The 26,146-nt window shown below is 38.0% G+C and overlaps 1 protein-coding gene across 1 annotated transcript in view; it reads left to right on the top strand.

Annotated features, from left to right (window-relative positions):
- cdh7a (cadherin 7a) overlaps positions 1–25,820 on the top strand; it is a 53,560-nt gene extending 27,740 nt beyond the window's left edge. The window contains exons 7-12 of the mRNA XM_081373712.1: positions 1,982–2,235; positions 3,256–3,392; positions 8,167–8,288; positions 13,614–13,731; positions 13,888–14,139; positions 23,989–25,820. Of these exons, the coding sequence (XP_081229838.1) occupies positions 1,982–2,235; positions 3,256–3,392; positions 8,167–8,288; positions 13,614–13,731; positions 13,888–14,139; positions 23,989–24,497 (1,392 nt within the window). The 3' untranslated portion in view covers positions 24,498–25,820. The remainder of the gene's footprint in view (positions 1–1,981; positions 2,236–3,255; positions 3,393–8,166; positions 8,289–13,613; positions 13,732–13,887; positions 14,140–23,988) is intronic.
- Positions 25,821–26,146: the final 326 nt, after the last annotated feature.

Raw genomic sequence — 26,146 nt, 5'->3', positions numbered from 1 at the left:
TTCAGCCCCATTGCTATGATGACAAATAAGGGAAGGCAATACATTTTTATGCCTGTGAAGGGAGTGCGATGAGAAAATGTGCAGACACTAACAACTACTGCTTTCATTTCCAATATAAGACCCCTTTGAATTCCTGACAAATTCATTTACTCTGTGCCTGTCTGCAAAGTAGGAGCGCTGAACAACTCTACGGTAGCATGCCCTAATGGTTAGCATTCTGTTGCTCTCACATCCATAATAATGAAATGCTGTTAGCAGCTGGTCATGACCCTTATCAAGACCTCCAACCCACCTACACTTGACTTCTGACATTTTGCTTATGGGCTAAACTATCCATAATGAATAACACTTATGATGGAATTCATTGTTGTTGTTGTTTTTTTTACTTTTGTTTATTTATTTTTCAACATTTTTTGTTAAAAGATACTGCATAGCAGGCATTTTGCTTTAAAACTAAGCATCGCAATTTAGATTTCCTGAAAAACAGACCGCAGGCAGTAAGGATCCATGACCAGACCTCACAAATTGTCACCCTGGCTACTGGTGTCCCCCAGGGCCATGTCCTCAGCCCTCTATTGTTCTCGCTGTTGACTCTAAACTTGGTTGCCAGGCACCCCGGCAACCATATCATCAACTTTAGAGATGACATCGCAGTGCTTTGGCTCATCAATAACAATGATGAGATATCATGCAGAGAGGAGATGAAAGACGTAGAAAAATGTTGAGGAGTCAACAACCATCTCTTAATGTCAACAAGACAAAAGAGATAATTGTTGACTTCAGGAAATCAACAGTGTTTGGAAACTGCTCTTCCTCTCGCTGTAAGTCCTACAGTGCAGGCTGCTCAGCATGTTACTTCCCCCAAGCCGTGTCTAAAGAAAGTCAGGAACAGCATGAAGGACAATATTTTGGCCTTCAGCTTTTTTGCCCTTCTTCATTCTGGGAAAAGCCTCGGGAGCATACACTCCTGAACCATTGTACTCAAGAACAGTTTCTTCCCAAAGGCGATCATGCTCCTCAACTTCTTTGACCCACCTTATGCCCACCCATCCCCCCCTTGCTTGTGTACCTTATGTTATAGAAATAAAAACTCACAGGTGAATTGTTTTGCAGCCATATCTTGAATTTTGGGGGGATTTTAATTAATTTTGCTGGCACCTTTTACTAAAACCCCTTTACATTCCGACTGTACCCCGCACAGTGTAATGTGTTTTGCTTCTAGCATATATTGTATATATTTTTATACGGGTCAATGACGTGACACAAATTTGTTTTGGATATAACACTCTATTTTAGATTGTTCTCAAATATCTCTATTATAAATATGTTTAAGGTAATAAAAACATTTTCAAAAAGTATACAGCCAACATGAATACAAAGATAATCTGTCTGAAAACTTGTGTTTCGAACTCTGTATGTTGTATATACAGTGTTTTATATATTTGCACTGTGGTTTCCAGGGAAACTGTGTAGGATAGAATTGACAATAAACTGACTCTGACTTCTCATTTTAAAGCTACATTTAAACGTTCACAAGTCCTGGATTTGGCTTTGTTTCACCCTCAGGGAAGTTATGTATTGTCAGTGATATGAAGGAGGCACGGAAGGTAGTTTTCAATGCGTTGCATATTACAGCAGACAGGAGTGATAAATGACTATATGAGAAAGTATTCCACAAGACATTTTCGGCATCATGTATCTCTGTCTTAAAATCAATGTACTGCTTTGACACTGTTCTTTTCTGTCCTGTCAATCGATAGCAATACTTAAATGAAATATGAGAGCTAAAAAGAGTGGATCAAAGGTTCTTGGATGCATTATATATGTACACACATCACATGGCTAGATTTAAAATCTGAACTCTGTTTTTGACTTGCCTGGATCCTTACCACATATTCTCTGTCCTTGTTTATAATTACAAAACTATCTCTTCAACACTTCCCCCCTCTCTCCCTCCCTCCTTTTGTGCTCTTTACCTCAGAATCTTGACTTTGAAACAAAGTCAAGCTACACTCTGAAAATTGAGGCATCCAACAGGAACATAGACCCACGGTTCTTGTCTCAAGGACCATTCAGTGATACGGCGATGGTGAGGCTGACTGTGGAGAATGTAGATGAGCCTCCTATCTTCTCCTCTCCGCTCAGTAAAATGGTTGTCTCTGAAGCTGCTAAAGTGGGAACCATCATAGGGACTGTCTCTGCACTGGACCCGGACTCCACCAATAGTCCCATCAGGTAAGGCATGGCCTTATGGAATTACTTCACACCGTCGTGATACTGGTTTTATGAAGGCAAGATCAAATCTTGAGAACGACTACAGCGTTTTATTAAAGCTTAAAGCTTTAATAAAAATATAAGACCTGATTTTCGTATTTAGATAATATCAGGATTGTCTTTAGCTGGATTGCATTCAACCCTTGCAGTGTAATATGTCTCTGGATAGAGATCAGATCACACAAACCTGTGCAAAATGGCTTATGAAAAAATACATTCACTACCGTTCAAAAGTTAGGGGTCGGTACATTTTTTGTTTTGTTTTTGAAAAAAAAAAAAAACATGAACCTATGCTCACAAAGGCTGCATTTATTTGATAAAACATAACATACAGTAAAACAGTAATATTGTGAAAAATTGTTACATTTAAAAATAGTTTTTTAAATTTTACATTTCTTTTTTTTTTTTATGGTAAAGCTGAATTTTCAGCATCATTACTCCAGTCTTCAGTGTCACAGAAACGTGCTGCTCAAGGAACATTTATTATTATTATTAATATTATTAATTTAGAAAACACTTGTGCTGCTTAATTAAAAAAAAAAAAAGTTGACTTTTATCAGAAACTAGAAAGTTTATAGAACAGCTTTTACTTGAAATATAAATATTTTGCCAAATATCTTTGCTGTCACTTTTGATCCATTTAGCACGTCCTTGCTGGATAAAGGGATGCATTTATTTATACAAAATGAAATCTTACTGACCCAAAGACAACACATATGCAAGTCATTAGTGTCATCATTGTTAAATTAAAATATTTTGTTTATGTGGGAGTGGATGCAAATGTTGACTGTAAATGAGTTGTGGGACTCAGTTGTTTTGTGCTAAAATACAAACGCTCATAATTAAGTAGTTCTGTGCCTAAGAGCCAGTGAAAATAATGATTGCTGCTTGGGCTTGTAGCTATGGCTAAAGGGCATATCCATATCTATAGAATTCATTTAAAAGTCAAAGCTTGAAATTCATTAAAACTTTTTTCCCCAGGTATTCAATAGACAGAAACACAGACTTGGAGCGATTTTTCAACATTGAGTCATCAACAGGAGTCATCAGCACGGCTAAGCCATTAGACAGAGAAGCCAATGCTGTACATAACATCACCATCCTGGCTACTGAAAGCTGTAAGTAACCTCAAATTAGTTTGTGCAATTATGGAGCTAATTTATATGGTTATGTTATGGTTTAAGGTCTTCAGTAAATTTGTGGTTACATTGAAAGTAGTTATCTTTCTCGGCTGAAATAAAGAATGAAACACAAAATTATGATCTGTGAAAGAGGCCTGATTTATATAAATGTGCTACGGTGCTCCATTTTATTATCGAACAATGTCTGTCAATTACAGAAACTGCTACTGCTAGATTTGTCCTTCATAACTGAGCTCTTCTAAACTTTTTATTGAAAGATACCCAAATTGCTTTCCTTTTGGTTTGAATTGTGGAGTGTTGAGCAGTTGCATTTTTTTTTTTTTTTTTTGCAATCCTAAATTCTATTAGAAAGAAATCCTTCATTAAATTAAAGCCTTGAATTTCACAATGAATATCATTATCCCAAGGCTGCCTCGGCTAACAGTTAGCACTGCTCTGGAGTGATCAATATGTCCAACCATATCCTATGTGCATGTCGTGCCTCTCTGTCTTGCCGCACAGCAGATATAGCATAAGCGTTTAATCTATGCGAGTGCGCTCTGGTCAGGAAGGGAACAGATGCTGCACCACTGAGTTGACCGCTGTCCATTGGCACCTCCAGAATCCGTGTAGCTTGATCGAGTCTTGTCCTGATTGTAGCCGATGGGCTGAACTGCTTCTTCCTCTCCCACCTAACTTTTGATGCTGATTCCCACCATGACCTTCACTCAAGTGCATCTGTTTTCACAGATCCCCTGCAGTCTTCGCACAGACAGCCATAACCATATTGACTTGAGTGATGAAGGGGAATAATATCCATCATGTGGTTACATTTTTAACCCATATCCATAAATGTGGACACACTTAACCAAAGTTTGCTGGTTTACCCTCATAGACAATCAGTCATTGTCAGAGGCACCCATTGTCTCTGAAATGGGTTTTGGCAGAGAAGATTGAAATGTCCTCTTCTATTTGTCTGTAAGAATGAGACAGAGGCTTGCTAGCTACCAAAAGGTAGCCTCAAAGTCCTTTGTCATAGTTTGGTAAGGTGTTAATGGCCTTGAAAATTTAGGATTTTAGAAAATGGATATTTTAGATTCTAATGGCAATCATACAGTATTTGAAAGGGACATTCAGGATAAAGTTGCTTCGTATGCAAGAATCTATTTAAAGTTTTTGTAAAATTACTATAAATATGACCACACAATCTATGTTAATGTGCAATATTCTAAGTCAGTTACCGCAAACAGCTTTCATTTAGGAGAATTGACTATATTACAGAACTGATTATTCTGATAATTATTACCAGGGACTTTGTGATATTTAGTTTTTCTGCAATGTTTATTACGATATAGAAAAAAATAATTAATAATTTTATAATGATTTGGATGTTTCATTTATTAAAAAAAATGGGGGGGGGGTGCATCAGCATATAAAATAAAAATAATTTAAGGTGAAAAATTACTTTTTACAGCGTATGATTTTACGTATCCATTTTTCACTTTAGACGATGGCAATGTTAATCTTTAAAAACAGTAATTTAATAGCACTGCAACAACTGTAATGAATAACGACGTAATGATTTTAGCTAGTTTAGTTGACTGACTTATCAGACATTTTTCAGTTATTTGCCATAACATGAAAATAATCATTGGCTTATCGGGATTGACCACACTTTTAATATCAATACATACTTGCTATTAGTTTATAACATTGTTACCTGACATAAGCTCAGGAATTATTCTAAATTTATTTCTCAAAACAGTCCTTATCAAGTAATCACAAATCACTGAGAAGGTCTTGAAAAAATCATGGAAATTCATTGGTCAAAAAAGTGTGGCTCTGTTACATGTGACTGCACTTAACACGGCGAATTATGAGCCTGTCCAGGGGCATCAGTTGTGACATTATAGTCACCGCCACGACAATGTGCTTAACAGCCACTGTCCGTGCCATCGGCGCTGAGGTAACTTATCACCCGTTTTATTGTTTAGAGCATTGTAAAGCCAGCTACGATACGTATGCAGCGATGGCAGTCTGCCTAGATTTAATTCATGGTAGATCCCTCATCCTCTAAAAAGTCAAATTAATAAATGAATTAGCTCAAACCGCACACCGTTTCTCTCTTCCCGCGTGCAACTCAGCATGTTTCCTGCAGGTGTGTACGGGACGGAGGCAGATGGGCTCTATATATCTTGGGCTGAAGATAGTGGGAGGCATGAGTCATATATTTACTAGCGTGGTTTTGTTGGGATATGCGTTTTCCCTAAACCAGAGCAGCGTTTGTGTTAGACAGTTAGGCTGAATTCTGCTTGCCACATAAAGAGTCAAGCTAGTGTGTTGCGTACAATAAATCACTGTGTTTTCAATGGAAATCAACTCCGAATGAGCCAGCATATTTCCAGCCCACTGCTGCTGTGTTCACACCTGCAGAATAGATTTATTTTTGCTCTCCATCAACTCATTTGGCTGAAGACCATGACCGCGTTTTGTCCTCATCGATGCCCCCCAATATCATCACCGGTGCCAAAATTATGGAAATCCCATAATACAGGACAGCTTGCAAAAACGCATGGAGATTTTGTCGATTAGCACACAACTGAAATGCTCTTATTGGTTTTGTTGTGCATTGTGAGCATGCAACGAATGTGAGTATGTACTAGCAAACAGCAGTCAGCCCGCTCAAAGAATACTAGCAGCTGTGTCTGTTCTGGTTGACTAGAGACAGTTTGCCCTCAACAGGTGTTTGCTATTGGCTTGTGCTTAAGTGCCAATACCATTTGGGATATCTACATTCATAGTTACACAACAAAAATAACCCAACGCCCTTGTGCAGTCTGTTAATTTGTTGATTGCCAAGTGCAGCACGTCTGATGGTTGAAAGTATCACCTTATTTGCTAGCCTAGAAATCTAGACGCACCCTAGCGGCAACAAAATGTATTTTGCAGCCAGGGCAGTCTAGCAACTCTCCATTGACTTTCGAGCTGCAAAAACCTAAATTGGGTCAGGCCAATCACGTCGTCTATAGACCTTATGCGCCAGAGAAACAAGGGCACCGCCATGTTTAGAATATTGTCTTTGAACTTCCGTTTTTGCAGTCGCTCTATATATTTCTATGGCATTGCTGTCCAAGAGTAATTAGCTTTTGAAGTGGATTTACTTTATATAAAGTTAACGAAAGTTATCATGAGGATTGTAATGTTTAAACCAGATGTCTTAACAAATGTCAGTAGACCGGGAAGATTTTAAAACGAGCCGTTCATTCATAAATACGCTAGATCGCTGTGAAAATAAAACCGGAAGTCAAAAGACAACGAGCGCAGCGCTGAAAAGGGGCGGGGCTACATAAGGTCTATAGAGTAGGCGGGGCGGGCTTAACATAATGACGACAGAGTTGCGACGGTTACCTGCCACTTGAAAACAAAGAAGAGCTGCTGCTGCTGGCGAACATCTTTCGAATCGACTTTGTCCGTGACTCCGGGGGACTTGGAGTTAAGTTTTTCTTTGAGAAAAGAGCAAAGAACAGCACTTAAGTCATTTCTTTAAAAAAAGGAAGATGTGTTCGTAGTTTTGCCGGCCAGATATGGCAAAAGTTGTTGAATCTATTAACTAGCTTCGCTGTTGGGAAAACGCTCTGGTTGGTTGAAGCGCTGTCCTATTGCGTGCAGAGGGAATTTGAAAGACAGCCGTTTATCCCGCCCCTCGGATTGAGCCGTGTCTATGGAGAGTTGCCAGACCCAACATCTTGATGTAGGTCTGGCTTGCCAGGCTACTTATTTGCTAAAAGTAGAACAAAAACTTGACTCAGATGTGCACAGGGCTTAACGTTCAAACCATTCATGTACTGGATGTGCCCGAGTCGTACCAGAAAAGGCCCTTTACGTCCGCTGTTTTGGATCCGATTGCTGATAAATGGGATGATGTTGCAACTGGCCTGTATATTTTGACAGCTCATATTTGATTCAAACTCACATAAAATTCTATTGCGTGTATTGCAGCAGTAAATTTCCTGGAGTCTTTTTTTATAGCACTCATGGGAGAAGTGAGCAACAACAAAAAAAAAAAAAACTAGCAGCTAATCCCTATTTCAGTTTGCTGTATTGCATAAATCGCAGTGACTATCATGTCTTAAGATAAGATTTACTCCTCAGTGCGGCTTTGTCTCTTTTGTACCCCTGTATACAAAGGGTCAAATTGTTAATGTAACTCAGCTTCAAATATAAATGTTTGTTTCTCTGGATAAAATGGGCCAAGTGAACAAAGTTTAGGCAGCCGCAGTAGGAGAACCACATTTGCAATCGCTTGTAAGAACATCAATGGGAATATTTAAGTGGAGCCTTTAAAAGAAAGTTCAGGAGGAGAATGTTCATCTCATCCTGTCAATCTCAACATAAGTGTAGCTAAATGGCTACTTGGCACACTCGTGTGACAATCTCTTCTCTACCTTTATTATACACTGATACATAATGAATTTACATCATAATTATACTTAATGTTATTTTTATACTATTCATTTTAGCCTTTTTTTTAATTTTTACAACACTTTTTTTGTGAAGTATTTTCATAATGATGATTTAAAGCCCCCAGTGAATAAACTAATGGTGACTATGGCCAGAAAGATGGCAAGGCACATATTTAAATAAATGCGACCCATTAAGAAATGTAACCCATTTAAATAAATGAAACATATTGAAATAAATGTGTTGGTGTCCTCATGTTTTTTCATCTGTTAGCCTGTTCATGCATGCATATTTTTCTCTGTGATTTCAGTGGATCCGTCGCAGGTGGGGAAAGGAGTGGCACTGATCACAGTGATGGACATTAATGACAATGCACCCGTCTTTGCCATAGAGTATGAGACTTTCCTGTGTGAAAACGTTGGTCCAGGACAGGTATTGTGGCTCTTGATTCTTCAACAGAAAGGCTTTCATATCAAATGTGATTTCAATACTCGTATAGTGCAATTAAACACAGAAATCTTCTCTGATACTACACAAATTAATTGTGCACTATTACTGTTGGAAGCAACTAATAAATGAGAAAATAGATTATGTGCTGCATTGCAGTGCAGCTTAAAGGAATAGTTCACCCAAAAATGAAAATTCTGTAATCATTTACTCACCCTCATGTTGTTCCAAACCTGATTGAGTTTCTTTTTTTTTCTGTTGAACACAAAAAAATATATTTTTATAGAATGGTAATCAAACAGTTGATGGCACCCATTGACATCCGTAGTATTTCTTTTTTCCTACTATGGAAGTCAATAAGTTCCGTCAACTGTCTGGTTAGCAAAATTCTTTAAAAAAATCTACTTTTGTGTTCAACAGAAGAAAGAAACTCAAAAATATTGCTTTTCATTAGTTTATATTTTTTATATAACTTAACCAGAAAGAATCTGGACCTTAGTGCTGATCAGTAGCCAGTAAAGAACAGCGAGAGCCACAGATGGACAAAATGATAACAACAGGATTCTAGTGACTTTCTGCTGCAGATCACTCTAATCAGGGGATCAAAACATTGTGCGCTCATGCAGAAAAAGCTTTACACTGATGCAAATGAGACAGAGGTGACTGTGGCATGAAATTGGTTTGTTGGGGAGCGTGGCATTGTCAAGTAGCCAAATGTGAGGTCCTGCTGCAGGCAATTGCTGAACACAAACACAAGCAAACCAACAGATTCCTCTTTTTTCGAGTCAGCAACATGCCCTGATTCAAACACATTCTCTGTCACATTCATATTCCTATGTTTGTCAGAACATCATTACTAAGATAAATGTGGTATAAAGGGCATTACGAATGCCACATACTAATTGCATGGAGAAAACATTCTGGACCTTTGTTCTGTCCAAATGGGAATGATAAAAGCCACTGACAAATTTTGTGACTTGATTCACCATTGATCTAGAAAAGCGCTGGGTAATGTCAGAGGACTACAATCAACTAGAGGCACCTTTCCTACAGTATATATAAATAGTCGAAGAAAGCAAGCTTCCATAGAAACCCCACTTAGTAATTGTAATTGTTTCATTTAAAGCTCAGAAAGATGGTGTATATTTAGAGGAGAGTTAATGGTCAAGCATTTGAAGAGGTGTTTGAAATTCTTACTCACTTAATTACAATGTTGTTTTTTTTAGTGTATCAGAAATTGACTTGATCTGAGCAGTTCTTTTGGGAGTAGTGAAAGAATACTGAAGGATGTTTTTCTTTTTCTTAAGAAAAAATAATCCCTCCCACAAGAGCTCTCAAAACAAAGAGAGAACAGAACAAGGCTACAGGGTTTACTGAGCATGAGATACAATCCCCTGTAGTGGCATGATTGTCTGGGCCATAACAATTAGTCCTGGCCTGCTTGTGTCCCAGAGTCACAGGGAACTGTGTTTGTTTTGCCTAAATGAAAAGGTGCTGGTGGGCTCTTTTCACAAATGCTATCGTAGCCTTGAAACGCATTACCTAAGTCCCCCAAGAACACTCTCCATGTGTTTTGGACACCTCAGACTTCTATCACTTCTAACTTTCAGAGCTCTCTCTCATATTAGAGGCTAAATTACTTTCCTGCCTCTCCGAGGAACAGTAGAACGGTCTCTCTTTCTCTGAGTAGAGATGAAAGCGTCTGTGTGTTTTCATAATGATTTAGTTTCCCCTGTGATTCATGTTCACTTCCATATCTTCAGCCATGGGAGCACTTGAGCGATGCAGCAGTGATAGTCAAATGCTGTCTTGATTGCACGGATCTCTCCTGTGATTCTTGGCACGAGGACTCTGTCCTTATCACGGCCCTTAAAACGCTGTACCTGCAGAACAGAGGCTCTCAGACATCCTGGAGTGCTTTTGGAGACCAAATCTGAAAGTCAAAGCCTTTGAATGAGGCGTTCTGGAGCTGTTAGATGAAGAATTTTGATCAGACAGAATGTTTTCCGTGAGGGACAGTATCATCAACAAACAGTGATGGCACTTTTACATTCTTTGTCACTTCAGTGCCTTGCAAAATAGTCGCAAATGCTGTTTTTCTATTTGCGTCTGTGGTGAAATAGGCTCTTTTTCAGCCAGCTTTCGCGCTTGCTGTTAAATTATCTTTGAGTGTATCTCCACTTTATTGTTTCCGTACACCTCATCTGCACATTTGTAAATTTAGAGCTTCACACCTGCTCCATCAAGAAGCCAGCCCCTCTGAAAGAGACTGTATGGAGCTCTTGAATTTAAATTCAGAATTGCCTGGAGGAAGAATGAAGTGTTGTGTATAGTTGTATGGTAATGCTGTTGCCAGGTTTCATGCCAGGTTCATGAGCAAATGAAACCAGGTTTGAGTGCACATTTAATTCTTTCACTTTTTTCTTATGTACTCAGAGAGCTAGATTGTGGAAAAAGTACATTATTTCAAAATGAGGGATGTCTGAATGACCAGTCGAAGTCCTGTATGATTAGGCTGGTTTTGTGATTGTTTGATTCCGCTCAGACGTAAGATGTGTTCTTGTGTTAAAAATAAACTACAGTAGTGCAATGTAACAAACCAGAATGCAGATGCAGTTTTTATCTTGATACATCGTCATAAAAAAATAAAACACTCACTGCAAGACATTAAAAAAATTATGCAAGCCAGGCTCTAGTCTTTCCTTCTTTAAATCCAGAAGTTAGTTTGAATTATTGGTGACTGGATTATTTAAATCTTTATTTTTTTATTTTTCATTTTGAAAACATTGTTAGTACATTGTTCATATCTTATTTTCATCAGCAATATTGTTTAACTAGCACATTTTTGTTTCATCTTTGCTATTGTTGACAATCAGTTCTATTAATGAAAGCTTGGCCTTTAAAAAATTCTAAAATTTTAAAAATGCATGAAAAATCTAGATAAAGGTGATCATAATCACCCATCTCCAATGTATGTGATACGAGAGGGAATTTTCCCCATCATTGCATTCAAGGCTAAAACAGATGGCTTGTTGAAAAGGGTCCCCAGATCCCCATCCAACAAGTGCTTGTAATGGGGTCACATGCACCAAACGTATGTCTTCACCTTCGCTTCCCAGCGCAAAGCTCTTTTCTCTGTGCCCTTGGTTTCTCTTTTGTTCCTAATATGCCTTTTTGAATTTAATAGAAGCTTAATATGAATTGAAGCTTCGGTCTCTAAATGAGCCAGATGATTTGTTACAGGTGATTTAGCAGATTAGATTATGAGGAGTGATTTTTTTTTTTTTTTAAATCTCTTTAAGGTCGTCTATATTCCTGTTTCTTTATGCCTCAGAGACACGGTCGGTCTGCAGTGGCAGGCTGACAGACTGGTGTTTTAAAGCGCTTGTGACTGCTAACTCTTCATGGGCGGTCTTACCACTTTTACCCCTCTTTAAAACCAGGTGGCACAGGGGAGATTCCTTGCCCTCCAGCCATTTTTACATGTACCGTGAAAGGAGCTTAAATCACCCATTTTATTTTCATTCTGTATATGCACTTCTTGGCTATACAAGAGCTATTTTGTGTTTCTGCAGTATTATTCTTAAAAAAAAAATGTATTGACTTTTCTCCTTGGTCAAATGCAAAATCAGGTTTTGTTTAAGCTGTTCTGCCTTGGCAAGATGTTCTTATTCATTTTGAATGAACCCGTTGCATCAATGATTTTATCAATACACTTTGCATTCGCCTTAATGGACTATCTGAAATTAAATTTGTCACAGTTTACTGTAATCAGCGCTTGGTGCTGAGGGAACATCCTGTGCTGCTTGTGTCATTTATGCAGGATTTTAATAGTGCAACGTTTTAAAAATATTTACAGATAAATGATAAATCCGTCAGAGTTCCCATTGCCAAATACTCACTTAGCGTATATGTGGGGAAGGGGTCTTAAATAAAAATAAATGAGTGGAGAATTAAAGTGCTGAAAACTCTAGGTTAGCACAAGGTCATATTCCTCGGACGAACAAGGAAAAGATACAGAAGAGTCTGTTAGCCGCAGCTCCGCTGCAATCGGCCTGTGTGTGAGGTTTTAGGAGATTTTTCAAGCAGATTGAGTTTGTGCTGACTCCAGCCTGACACAAGGGAAGAGCTGTGCACAGTATTTAACCCAGCCAAAGCCCACAGATTAGGCCACAACAGTGTGTCAGGAGAATCTTCTTAGCGTACCACCGGATGGGTCACCCTGATATTCATCTCTAAAACGCAGCACTTTGCCCAGCTTTAGAGGGGTTTCGGTCCAGATTTAGACTGGGATGGCCCTCTACTTTGCTAAATCCCTGGATACCATATGAGCGCCATCTCTCACAGATAGCTTACTGGCTTCGATTATCCTCCTGATGTTGTTTTCAGTGTGATTTAAACTTGTGAATTGTGTATTTGTTTCTTCCAAGTTCACCACCTTGAATTCAGCTGATGGCTGAAATTTGTTGTGTGGTGTTACATGAAAAAGAGCTGCTGATTTAACATGTTATATTAGTTAATTAATTTGGTAACACTTTACAATAAGGTTTCATTTGTTAACATTAGTAAATTTATTAACTAACATGAGCAATACATGTTACTGTATTTGCTCATTTTTGTTAACTAATGAAACCTTTACCATCAATTCTGTAAAGAAATGTGTTAAAAATGGGTCTTGAGGTTAATATGTAAAAGATTAACTGTTAATTGTCTTAATATGTGGCTCTCATGGCGATAGATGCTGAGTGATAGGTTTATACTTTTAAAAATAGTAATCAATCGCAATTGAACCTGAAATATTCATAGAGTGGCATCTAAATAAACGTTTTATTAAGCTCAAAAATATTAGATAATTTGACTGATTCAGTTTGATTACGTTAGGTTACATCAACAAATACAATAATGGTCAGGCCAGTTAGATATGACTGCTTGAAGAAGCCACGTTGTATCCAGTTTGTACAGTGTTTGTTCAGTTATATGGAAACAAAATATACACTGACTTAATTCATTACATAATTAAGTGACTTGATTAATTGACCACAAAAATGTAATGTCTGAAATTATCTTCCGTATGGTGCCTTACTGAGGAAATATTTTAATAATTTTTTTTTTTTTACTAATTAATCAACTCATCAATTAAATAAGTCCATTCATGAAATATTCAGGTTTATCTGTAATCTGAAACATTCATTGTTATTGTGACAATGCAGTGTTTTGAGCGAGAGAGCTGTGGATGATTTTGTCTGTAGTGAGGCAATAACAGCGGTATTCATCTTCCTGTTCTTTACTCCTTCTTCAACACTGTCTTAGGTCATTGAAACAGTAAGTGCAGTGGATAAAGATGAACCACCCAGCGGGCATCGCTTCTTCTTCTCCCTCACTGCAGAGACAGCTGGGAACATGAACTTCACCCTTCGAGACAATAAAGGTACGTCATTTCATTAAGACAGTTTATAGCGAATCCTTGAGTCTCAGCTCTTATTCCTAAGTAAGAAAAGGTTTCGTTTTATCTATTCATAGGAGTCATTTTTTCACTTTTCACATGATATCATATATGTCTCTTTTTCTCTCTTTCTCTCTGCAGACAATACCGCTTCTGTTCTAACTAAGCGGAGTGGTTTTCAGAGGAGGGAGCAGGCTATGTATCGGCTGCCAGTGTTGATAGTGGACAGCGGGTCCCCTGCCCTCAGCAGCACCAACACGCTGTCTATTAGAGTGTGTGACTGTGACCCTGATGGGACGCCCCAGTCATGTGGCACAGAGGCCTTCATGCTGTCGGCTGGACTCAGCACCGGAGCTCTCATCGCCATCCTGGCCTGCATCATCACCCTGCTTGGTAAGAAATACATTTATACCTCCTGAGCACATAAAGCAATGGGGTGCGTTCTCCGATAACGTTGTCTCTTAGCACGCTACGAAGACTCTTAAGGTATAACTTAACTGAAGGTATACCATTTCTAGGTGTGTTCCCCGAACCATACCTTAGGAAGCTGCTTAAGATATACCTTCTTACGTGCGACGTTACCCGGCGCTGTCCATGGCGATGGTGCTGAATTGGTTGAAATCGATGGCTCAAGAATCAATTATTCTCTCGTGCAGTGGCTGTTTCACTGCATTAAGCTAGAAAGTGGTGTTCTTTATAAAATAATCACTTCAGAAATAGTTTAAATTGCATTTATTAGGACTCATGGGATATTTTAAAAAATAATCCAAACTATACTAGCCTATACTTGCCTACATATTTTAAAATTATAGGCTATCATATATTGCTGCCATAATAACCATTTTAATTTTTTATGTGCTTTCTTCTCTTTCCCATTTTTGTTCGCTGAGGTGGAGCTGCGATGAAATATTGTTCTTGTAAATATTTTCCAGCATTTCAGTAAATAAAAGTGTACGTCACGTACGGTGCTCGGCAGTGATCAAAAAGGATTTAAACAGTGGATTTTGAATCTCTTTTTGTAAACTCGGAGATGTGGATTCAGACGGCAATTAAATTACCACACGACCTGTTTGTCAAAAAACAGTAGGTACTAATTTGGACAGGGATTTTTACACAGGTTGGGTGAGAAAAAACACTGATATTATGGATTCGGATGGCACTAAAATAACCGACTTACCCTGTAAATGTTTAAAATACCGGACGAGCCCATGAGAAACAATATTAGCGTCCGAATAGGACTTAACAGTAGCCTATGCTTTCACTGGCCTTTAAAAGTGCTCTTTAATTAAAATAAATTTATAAAATTGTATTATATAATAATATAATTAAAATTCTAACAACAATCATTGTAATGACAATTTTATTCTTTGCATGAAAACACTTTAATTAGCCTAACTGAACACTGTCTGGGTGTATTAAAACTTCTGAATTATATTCATATAGACCTGCAACAGTGATAAGGTAAAGCTAAGAGTGGTCCAGACCAACCTTACGAACGTATGACTTACAGAAGGTATACTTAACTAAGAAGGTTTCGGAAACCACGTATTAACGAAAAGGTACTTCTTAAGGTACAACTTAAGAACGACGTAGCGTTAAGGTAGTTTCGGAGAACGCAGCCATGGTTAATAAGCCTGTTTAATGAAACAAACTGACTTTGACAAAGTGCTGCTTTTCTTTGTTTCTTGCCGATCATTTCCCTTTCTTGAATAGGTCTAAAAACATATAAACCCGCCTCAAACTCCCGCCAATGATTAAACCAGTGTTGTTGTGTCCGGCTGTTTGGGATGATCAATTCAGCACACAAATGGCTTATTATGAAACAACATTTAGCTTTTGTAATGTACATTTTTTTTCAGAGTGAAACAAAATATTCTGCTGGAAATTTGAAGAAAAGGTTTCAGAGTCTGAGAAAGTTACATTTTGAAAATGCACTACTGTTCAAATGTTTGGTGTAAGTTTCTTTTCTTTTTTTTTAAAGAAATTGTTCAGCAAGGATACATTAAATTAATCAAAAGTGACAGTAAAGACATTTACATTGTTATAAACTATTTTTATTTCAAATAAATGCTGTATATTGGAATGATTTCTGAAGGATCGTGTGACACTGAAGACTGGAGTAACAGCTTTGCCATCACAGAAATAAATGACATTTTAAAATAAATATATTAAATAATTTTGCACAATATTACAATTTGTACTTGTGAGCATAAGAGAGCTCTTTCAATTAACATTTATAAAATTGTACCTACCCCAAACATTTGAACAGTAGTGTATTTTGTATTTATTTTTTTATAAATCATGTCCAAGGACCAGGGCCATTTTATTATTTATTTATTATTTATGAATAACATTTGATTTCAACATATTTTGATTTTATGTTGTCTTTAAGAGAAAACTAATGTTAAGGTAAAAATGCCAGAGAGCTTTGTGAATGCAGCTTCCAATCAAAGGATATTTTCCCAATTTTTGTTATTGTTTTTCAAATCATTTTTTAAGAGCGTTCCTTGCATTTCCACCTCCCCCGTACTGACATTTAGCACACATTTGGGTTGCACTTACTTTAGAAGTGCTGGCACGACTGCTTTAACAGTTGGGACTCGGCATGCGCTGAGAGGTCTGCTTGGCCACAATTGACTTGTTTACCTTCTTACAGGGAGGCTGCAGGTCTGGATGATTACTTATTATTTGGAGCCTTATTAGCTGATTGTTTGATGAGTGACCTATACCCCATATGTACCATTCACTTGGTCTGATTGGTTGACTGGTGTGCCTTTGTGTTGATTTGGCGACCTGAAGACTGCACAGAGGGAGTGAATGCAGTCCTGATGGTTTGATTGATTTCTTGATTATACCATTGATAGGTTGTCTCTCTGGCTGTGATGGCGATGTGGAGATCTGTCTATGGACACAGCCACAACTCTATTTACTGACAAATGTTGTCTCTGTCTGAGTCCTGTTATTGTGACAAGACAGGAATTTGTGTGTGTACATTTTGAAACCAAACCCCATTTTTTGATTACTCTCTTTTTTCCCCTGAGTGCACAGATTATGAATACGTAACAATGGAAACTCTTTCCGCCTCTTCTGTGCCATTACATCTAAGTATGAACTAGTTCATTTCTATCTGAATAGATACGTTACAACTAAAAAGTAGATCTGAAATAATATGTTGCAGTGAAGCTGAGTGCAATAAGCTTCAATTTCACATTCCCTAAGAACTCTCTGCTGTTCTAGCACCATACATAAGATCACGATGAAGCAAAATTCCATGAGACATTAAGACTTGGTTTCAGATTCAAATGCATTTTTTTCCTCTTATTTTCAGTACAAATCTAACTAAATGTATTGAGGTTTATGCTTAAAACATGGAAAACAACAATATAAACAGAAAAGTAAACATAATAAACTCCCCTTCAAATGTTTTTGAAAGAAGACTCTTATGCTCACTAAAGCTGCATTTATTTGAACAAAATTTTTAAATTAATATATATGAAAATGCAATTTATTCCTGTGATGGCAAAGCTGAATTTTCAGCATCATTACTCCGGTCTTCAGTGTCACATGATCCTTCAGAAATCATTCTAACATGCTGAACTGCTGCTCAAGAACATTTCAAACATTTCATTTCATATCAAAGTTGAAAACGGTTGTGCTTAATATTACTGTGGAAACCATGAGACATGTTTTGCTTCTCGTTGTTGTCCATCCTCAGGTTCAACAGGAACCTGTGAGTAATCCCATCTTCACCAAACAGCACAGCTTGTGGCACACAGTAGCAGACTCCATCACTGTTTTGATTGATCGCTGTTTTGAAATATTTATCATCCGAATGTGAGCTCAGCATACAGCTGTAAATGATGTTATATTGTCATTCTTGTGGTTTGCCGTCTCGTGTGAATGTAGGGATCTCCAGTGCCGCCACCCCTCTACCCCATCTCCTCCCAAACTACACAAGTTGGATTAGACCACTGCTCTGCCTGATCTGAGCAATGCAGTTATTTTTGGCAAAAAGAGTCCGGCCCCTAAGGGGCTCAAGACTGCTCACTCATGGTTGAGGGGAGGAGGAGACGGAGGAGGATGCCTTCAGAGTAGGAGAGCTGCAGAGGGAAAAGAATCTTCTTTTCTGCTTTTATCTTATTCAGAGTAATGAATCAACAAGCTTTTTGGCTGCTGCTGCTTTAGTTTTCAAAGCAGCGCACAACTAAACCATGCCAGGCAATGAATGATACACAAGGACATGTCAACGTTGAGTCTTTTGTCTTTTTTTATCTAACAACATACAGTACAAAAGAGTTTCTCCATTAAAGGATTTTTTCACCCAGAAATGAAAATATTGTTATTTCACCCCTGCATGACTCTTTTGTGCTTTCGTTGAACACAAAATGAGATGTTTTAAAGAAACATTGTTCTTTTTGATATACATTCTTAAAAATAAAGATTCTTTATTGGCATCTATGGTTCCATAGAAAACCTTTAGAACCATTCCACAAAAGTTTATTTTGTTTTATAGTGGAATTAAGGTTCTTTGTTATTAAAATGTTCTTCTCACTAAGAAAAAAAATGGGTATTTTAAGAATTGTTTGCTGAACGGTTCTTTGGGGAACCCAAAATGGGTCACATCACTGCGAAAACGCACTTTTGGAGCCATATTTTAATAAAAGTAGATGATGAAGCTATATGATAGCTTTGTGTGAGGAAAAATTGATTGAATGTCATACCTGGACAGTTGGTCACGATTCACTTCCATAGAATGGTAAAGAGCATCTTGGATGTTGTGCTATAAATAATAATCCCTTTAGTATTCCACGGAAGAAAGAAACTCATGCAGGTTTAGAACGACATGGGGCGAGTTAATGATAACATATTTTCAGGTGAACTCTCTATTACTCCTACTCACACTTTCAAGCCCAAGCATTGATAATGGTTCAAAACATTTCAAAAGAAGGGATCTGTAAACATATTGCTATTTATCAGTGTTTGCATAAAGTAATCTAAAGGATTTCTGTAGCGCATATCACATGATGACAGCCGCTGTGCCTTTCTAGTTGTTCTGAGGGAAACCTTAATGTGCTCATTATTCCAGTCTTAGGTGGAGGAATACAGAGAGGTCAGGTAAGCCCGAGGCGCTCTGATACATTCATGTCCACAGGTCACACTCGCAACACTGACATCACCTTTTCAATTTCTGCTTGACTGATTGCAGGGCATCTTGTCTTCCAGGCGCGCTTCACTATGGCCTCTGATGGTGCAAGTGGACGGTAGTCAGTAATACTTATGAGGGCCCTTAAGGCGATGCACTGTGCTCTTGCATCACCCAGAATAAATCATATTTTATTTTGCAGATAATGTCACTGCTGTGAAAACGCAGGGACAGACAGGTGTCATAAAGCACAAACACCTTGTGTTGGGCAGCGGCATAAATGTCAACAGCCAGATAGAGCCGCATATCGCCAGTATATCTTGATTAGTCCCTGCACTGCCCTGGGCTATTGGCAGTGGTTGAGATATGTGAAGGGAACGCATGAGACCGAGAGAAAGAGAGGGAGGGAGTGAAAGAGAGAATGAAGGGCAGTGCATAATCTAGTAGTCGCTGCCTCATTTTTAAGAGGTCGATGAGAACGAGGCCCCCACAAAATATCCCACTTGTTGTTTAATTGATTCTGGATGACGGATTGTTTTCTCAATCCAATTACTGCAAATTGAGGATAATGTTAAATTGATCTGCTGCTCCCGTTGAACATCCATCTTGTGTCAAAACTGCAGAGAGGGTAAATCAAGCCTTAAAGTGGGCACAGTCTGTAACAGTTAAGTTTTAAGACTGCATTAGATCTATATAACTCTTCATAACAATGGCTTAAAAAATATAAACCCTGCACTCTCAGAATGTGTTTTTTTTTTTTTTTTTTTTTACTGGATTTAAGGATACCACAGTGTGTTTCAGCGCAGAACCCTTAAAGAGACTTTCAAAGAGATCTTAGTACCTTATTTTCACCTAAAAGCTTCATGTATAGTGCCAGGAGGGTACATATTACTACAGTTATCTCTTTAAGGGTACTAACCCAGTAACAAGCTGCATGCCTTTGGCGGTAAGGTAAAAAATTTCTACAGTTTTTTCTGACATTGTGTGTCTTTTAAAGAACTTGGTTTGTTAAACAATAGGTTCATATTGTCTCTAATAAAACAATGCTTCACACAAAATTAGATTTTAGCAAAATAGAAGTTTCTGTTTTAAATCGAAATGCTTTGAGTTTAATATAGAAATAAACTGTTTTCATGTAGAAATAAAATTATTTGCTTTTGTCCTAGAAAATATTCAAAAAACAACTGCATTGATATAGGATATGCATATATACATTATTTATAGATACTGTAGTTCACCCAAAAAGTGACTACTAACCGTCATGTTGTTTCAAATCCAAGTTATGCTGTTTCTTTTGTGGAATGCAAAATAAGATGTCCAAGCTTCTCTTTTCCATACCTTTAATGTTGAATATTATATTTCAGTTAAATACAATTTCAGTAGATTATAGTAGATTGCCCAGTTATAAAAAATACATTATTGCACATACATATGTAATTGCATTACATATTTTATAGTACACCCAAATCATATCCAAAGCAACCTTTTTACTGAAACCAATGATCACATTAAATAAGAAAGTAAGAAAAGATTTCCAGATGTGTAAAAATTTCATACATCATTTTCTCTATATGTACACTCTACTAAACTCAAATTTTGGTACAAACTCCAGGTCTTCAGCTTGTCTCCTTTGCTACTGTTATACTCTATTGAATTGTCTATATTTAGCATTTCACAAAAGTTAAGGGATCTGTCAAGCTCCGAAAAGGACAAAAAAAAAAATCACCATAAAAGTATTTCAAATGACTCGTTTCTCTATACAAGGCCTTTTTCTGATAGCTTTGTGTGAGGAAAAGACTGAAATAATGATTTTTTTTTCTTGAAAATCTTGCCTTGGAGCCATGGTCACCATTCACTTTTATTTTCATAAAATCTCCTTTTGTGTTCCACAGAAGAAGAAAAAAAATACAGATTTTCAAAAAAAAGAAAAAATAGGTTGAGTAAATTATGACCAATTTTTAATTTTTCTATTCCTTTATTTCCAGTTTTATATATAGCATTTCCTTTGTTGGCACCATGAATGGTTGTAAGGCCGTAGCTCTTGTATTTAAGGCCGATATATGCTTTACTTTTGTATTGGAGTGTGTGTGTGTACTGTGATTATGACTGCACTCGTGCAGCCGCTGCCTCGCCAGCCCACTCGCCCAGCTTGTCTGCCCCTGCAAAACGACACTAGGCCTGAGGATGAAGTATGAGACTTTGGCACCATATTTCACACTTGCTGTGGCAGGCCTGAAGGATGGATCATTAGACGTTTGCCTCCCTTTTCCCTCCACTCTATCTTTCTCTCTCTCACTTCAGCCTGCTCCCACTTACACCTCCTCTTTCTCTCTCCCTACTTTATCTGCTCCCTTCCCTCCCCCTCGAGCTTAGTAACGGCAGCCAAATACACAAATGTGCTATCTACATTGAGAGAGAGAGAGAGAGAGAGAGAGAGACTCCCGTGGGAGGACTGTGTTGTGGCTATACTGTAAGATCCCTCGCATTCATGGGTCTGAGAGCGGCAACACGGAGGATTGGTTTTTGCATTCCAAACACCACAAAAATGGATTTATTTTACTTTTTTGTGCATGTGTCTTGCTATGTTAGTTATTTCCTGCAATTCGCTTCCCCTTTTCTCTTTTTAAAATGACAGAATTTCTCCGTCTCTTTCACGCCATATTTTTCCGTGCATTATTTGATCCCCGGTTTGAATCACAGAGACACGTCTTTTGTGCGACGGTGCAACCTTGCCATTCGTTGATAGTTTTGATGTGCTGTATACGGGGTCTGTGCTTTCAGAGCAGGGTGATATTTTCTGACTGACATATAATCCAGTCTTATTTTACACATACAGTAGGCTGCACTCATTAAAAGGATTTAATGCTGGCCTTTCCCGAATAAGCAGCTTGTGTTGGAGCGGGAAGGAAGCAAGTGGCCGTTAAAGCCTCATATTTACAGCAACACATCCTGCCCTAAATCTTGCTCTTCGTGCATCTATGTGTTTATCTCTGTCTGTTTGCTTATATTCACACATGACAGAGCTAAGAGTGAGAAGACAAAAGTGCTGGCATGTGTTTTTGTGCGCGGATAAGGGCCCGTACAGTTAATAACCACTGTAAACAAACATGCAGGATGAGATTGAATCCGACTGTTACTCCTTTGGTTCCTCCTGCTCCCAGGAGCACCTCCAATGATGAAACGCCTCCCGCTCAGGATTTGTCAGCAGCATTATTAAAATCACTACAGCCCAGTCTGATGAACTTATTGATAAAACTAATGTACCAGATCTGCCCTAATTGAACTGCAGAGATAATTCAGCTTATCTTTCATGTTGTACCTCAAAGTGTCAGGCCTTGAGGCAGAATTGTTCTATAGGGTGTAAAACAATGAGAGAGTAATATTTTGGTCCGTTGTCATATTTTTGAGATACAGTTAAGGTCGAGATTCTGATCTGATTCTACACCTCTTATGTCTTTGCTTATCTTTCACTGAAGGTAAATGGACTGCTTGAGATTTGAAGGTGTGTGTGTCTTTGATAACCATCGATTATGGGGACAAAATGTCCCCACGAAGATGGCAGTATCCAAAATAATGCTTTTTGTGGGGACATTTTTGGTCCCTATGCTGAAAACGGCTTATAAAGAATACTGTGATGTTATTTGAAAATCTAAAAATGCATAAAGTTTTCTGTGATGGGTATGGTTAGTGTAAGGGGATAGAATATACAGTTTGTACAGTTTGTTTGTGTCTATGGAAAGTCCCCATAAAACATAAAAACACAATGTGTGTTTTCTTCTTCTTCTTCTTCTTCTTCTTCTTCTTCTTCTTCTTCTTCTTCTTCTTCTTCTTCTTCTTCTTCTTCTTCTTCTTCTTCTTCTTCTTCTTCTTCTTCTTCTTCTTCTTCTTCTTCTTCTTCTTCTTCTTCTTCTTCTTCCTTCTTTTTTAAAAAAAAGCTTGGGTGCATCTTAATCTTACTTGGTGCTTGATTTTTCATGGAATTGTTGTTTACTGTGGACATGAATCTGTAATGAAGCAATTTATTAAACACTACTCTCATATAAAAGGAGTTTCTTGTTCACATTGTTAGCAAATAGTTTAATCGTAATGACTATTTGCACAAAGTGTAAACAGCACTGTGCAGCTATTTGCACCCCAGTAGTCTGGTGGAAACAGAACTATGAATATACTTAAGATGTCAGAGAAGTGGCCTGGATTTTTTTTTAAATTAGAAAATAAATAAATGTAATGAAATGAATTAAATGCAAATAAGTTACCCTCGTGATATAGTATTTAAGGTTGTAAACTATATAAATTAATACAATAATTAATAATAATAACAAACTATTAATGTAGGCTATATGCATTAGTTATTAAACTATATGCAAGTATACTAGTCAGTAAACAACATGCAAGTTATATTACCTAATAGTATGTTATACAACATTTAATATCATATGTATATTTACACAAACACATACATATACATGCTGTACATACATGTACATATACACACACAATAGTATACATTATATTGTTATTATTACTATATGCTTTTAATTATGTTGTATATTTCTTGACAGTATGCAAATAGTGTACATTACTACTAAAAAATTGCTGTCTGTAATCATTCTTTTCCTCTTATGCTCACAAAGGCTGCATTTATTTGGTCAAAAATACAGTTAAAAAAAACCAGTAATATTGTGAAATATTATTCCAATTTAAATGAACTGTGTTCTATTTTAAAATGTAATTTATTCCTTGATGGTAAGGCTGAATTTTCAGCATCATTTCTCCAGTCTTCTGTGTCACATGATTCTTCAGCATTATGATATGCTAATTTGCTGCTCAAGAAACATTTTCTTATTATTATCAATGTTGAATGTTGTTCCGCTTAATATTTTTGGGGGAAACCATGATTAATAGAAAGTTCAAAAGAACAGCAAATCTTTTGTAACATTATGAATGTCTTTACTGTCACTTGACAAATTTAATGTTTCCTTGCTGAATAAATAAAAATTAATTAATTATTATTTATTATTTTTTACAAATCTGGTTTCTGTTCTGTTTTTGGTTTGCTTGTACTAACACCATATGATTTTTCTGTCTTGGGTTTCCAGTTCTGGTGCTGCTGATTGTGACAATGAGGAGGCGGAAGAAGGAACCTCTGATCCTGGATGAAGACCGGGATGTGCGGGAGAACATTGTGCGCTACGACGATGAAGGTGGAGGTGAGGAAGACACAGAGGCATTTGACATGGTGGCATTACGAAACCTAAACGTAGTGAGGGACAGCAAAGCCCGCCGAGACGTCACCCCGGAAGTGCCCACCCTTTACTGCTCCCGCCCTCCCCCTTACAAAATCACTCCCGACAACGGGATCTTCCGGGAGTTTATATGGGACCGCCTGAAGGACGCTGACGTCGATCCTTCAGCACCTCCCTATGACTCCCTGCAGACGTATGCTTTCGAGGGCAGCGGCTCTGTGGCTGATTCCCTCAGCTCCCTGGACTCCCTTAGCACAGACTCGGAGCAGAACTATGACTATCTGAGCGACTGGGGACCTCGCTTCAGGAAGCTAGCCGACCTGTATGGTCACGGTGACAGCAGCAATATATTCTCCTCCTAGCCGGGATTAAAATTACTGCCAAGGTCTGCTCAATCAAGGGAATAATGGAAATGAACAATGCTCAAGAGAATACCACTGACTCATTGATGCTTGACAGAGGAGGAGAGAAAAAAAAAGGAACATTCAATGCGAAGGGGGGAGATTTATCTGCAGAGAGCAGCAGTTTTGATAACGAATAGACTGTGGAGATTCGATTCGGAAGCACTTCTATTTAAATTACAGTTAGATGCCAAGTCTGGACTTGGGATGTTGGTTGCAAGCGCCCAAAGAGCGATCTTCAGGCCCAAGAGAATAATGGACGGTGGACCGCTGCGCCATGCGAGCTGGTCCAGGAATACCAATTGTTTCTAAGAGACATTTGAAGTGCTCTCCCCATGGTTATAAATGAGGACAGTGCCATCCTGCTAGCTATATAGCAGTGATGCTCAAAAGATCAGTGTTTCTGTTCTATCAGATGTTTCTATGACTCATAGGTTCTTCAACAAAAAAAAATCAATATGAATTCAGCAATCAAGAACACGGTATCTTTTCCGAACACATTGCCTAGCGAGGATCTGCAGCTGTTGCTTTGTAAAATATCCGTTATGCATAACTTCACGTCTGTTATCAGGCCTTAGTTCCATGAGAAAATTTGGGCCGAGGCGTATCGCTATCACAACTTCTGAAGTATCCTGCAGTAACGCCGACCAAAATACAAGTCAAACTCGTAGTGAATAGACTTTGATGTATCAAGCAGGACAGGCCAGAGTGGATTTAATCATTGAAAATGTATAGTACTTGCCTTTCAGTTGATGCTGTCAACCTGAGTTATTTTGAGATGTTATTTTGTAAGTTTGTAGAGAGAACCCTTACGACAGCGAACGTTTGAAGGGGAGTCTTTTGTATTAAGCCTATTCCTTTCTTGAAAACCTCAGTCTCAGTGGAGAAACTCTAAGCGGCAAAATGTTTTTGTAGTGCTCTATGCTGTCCCGTGTACAGTTTTTTTTTCTTTCTTTCTTTTTTTGCTGTGGTTCTTGCTGAATATCTTGTGAGAGCTGTTTGTTTTAAAGCAGGCCTGGTGTTTATATGAGTCTGAGTTGCAAAGTGTAAGGAAAAAAAAAAGAATGTAAAGACATTATCCTAAATAATATCTGGCGACGTGTGAAACGGTGTATAACATATGGACAACACAGACCTTACTACTACAGTATATTCAATGTTTAGCTATTGTCCGACAGGTTATTATCATGGTTTTAAATTGTAATGATATGAAATGACAGTAACACATTCTAAAACTGGGAAGACATTTTGTACAGATTTTTGTAATAAAGCACACTAATTGCAGCACACAGTGTGGCCATTTCCTGATGACTGCTTTCATTCATTCGGACATCCCGGCATGCAGTGCATGTTTTGATGTGGAGATCTTGCTGCTGAATTGGCTGCTTTTGTTTGTGGAACGGGCTGGTTTGCACACAGACATGATATGTAATCAAGGCTAGCGGAGAGAACCAACAGGGCTTCGAGTTTGATAAATGACACGAAGCTTGTCAGAGCGTTTAAAAGGCCTCAGCTAAATTAGCCTCCGAAAGAGGAGATTGATGATTCAGTTAGAGAACACAAGCATACATCCAGAAATACGATCAAGCGTCTAAGCACGGGCAGACTGG

This window comes from Scardinius erythrophthalmus (assembly GCF_964197995.2).
Source record: "Scardinius erythrophthalmus genome assembly, chromosome: 9".
NCBI classification, from domain to species: domain Eukaryota; kingdom Metazoa; phylum Chordata; class Actinopteri; order Cypriniformes; family Leuciscidae; genus Scardinius; species Scardinius erythrophthalmus.
Note: the sequence above shows the minus strand (reverse complement) of the source record. Positions and strands in the feature narration are given on the sequence as shown.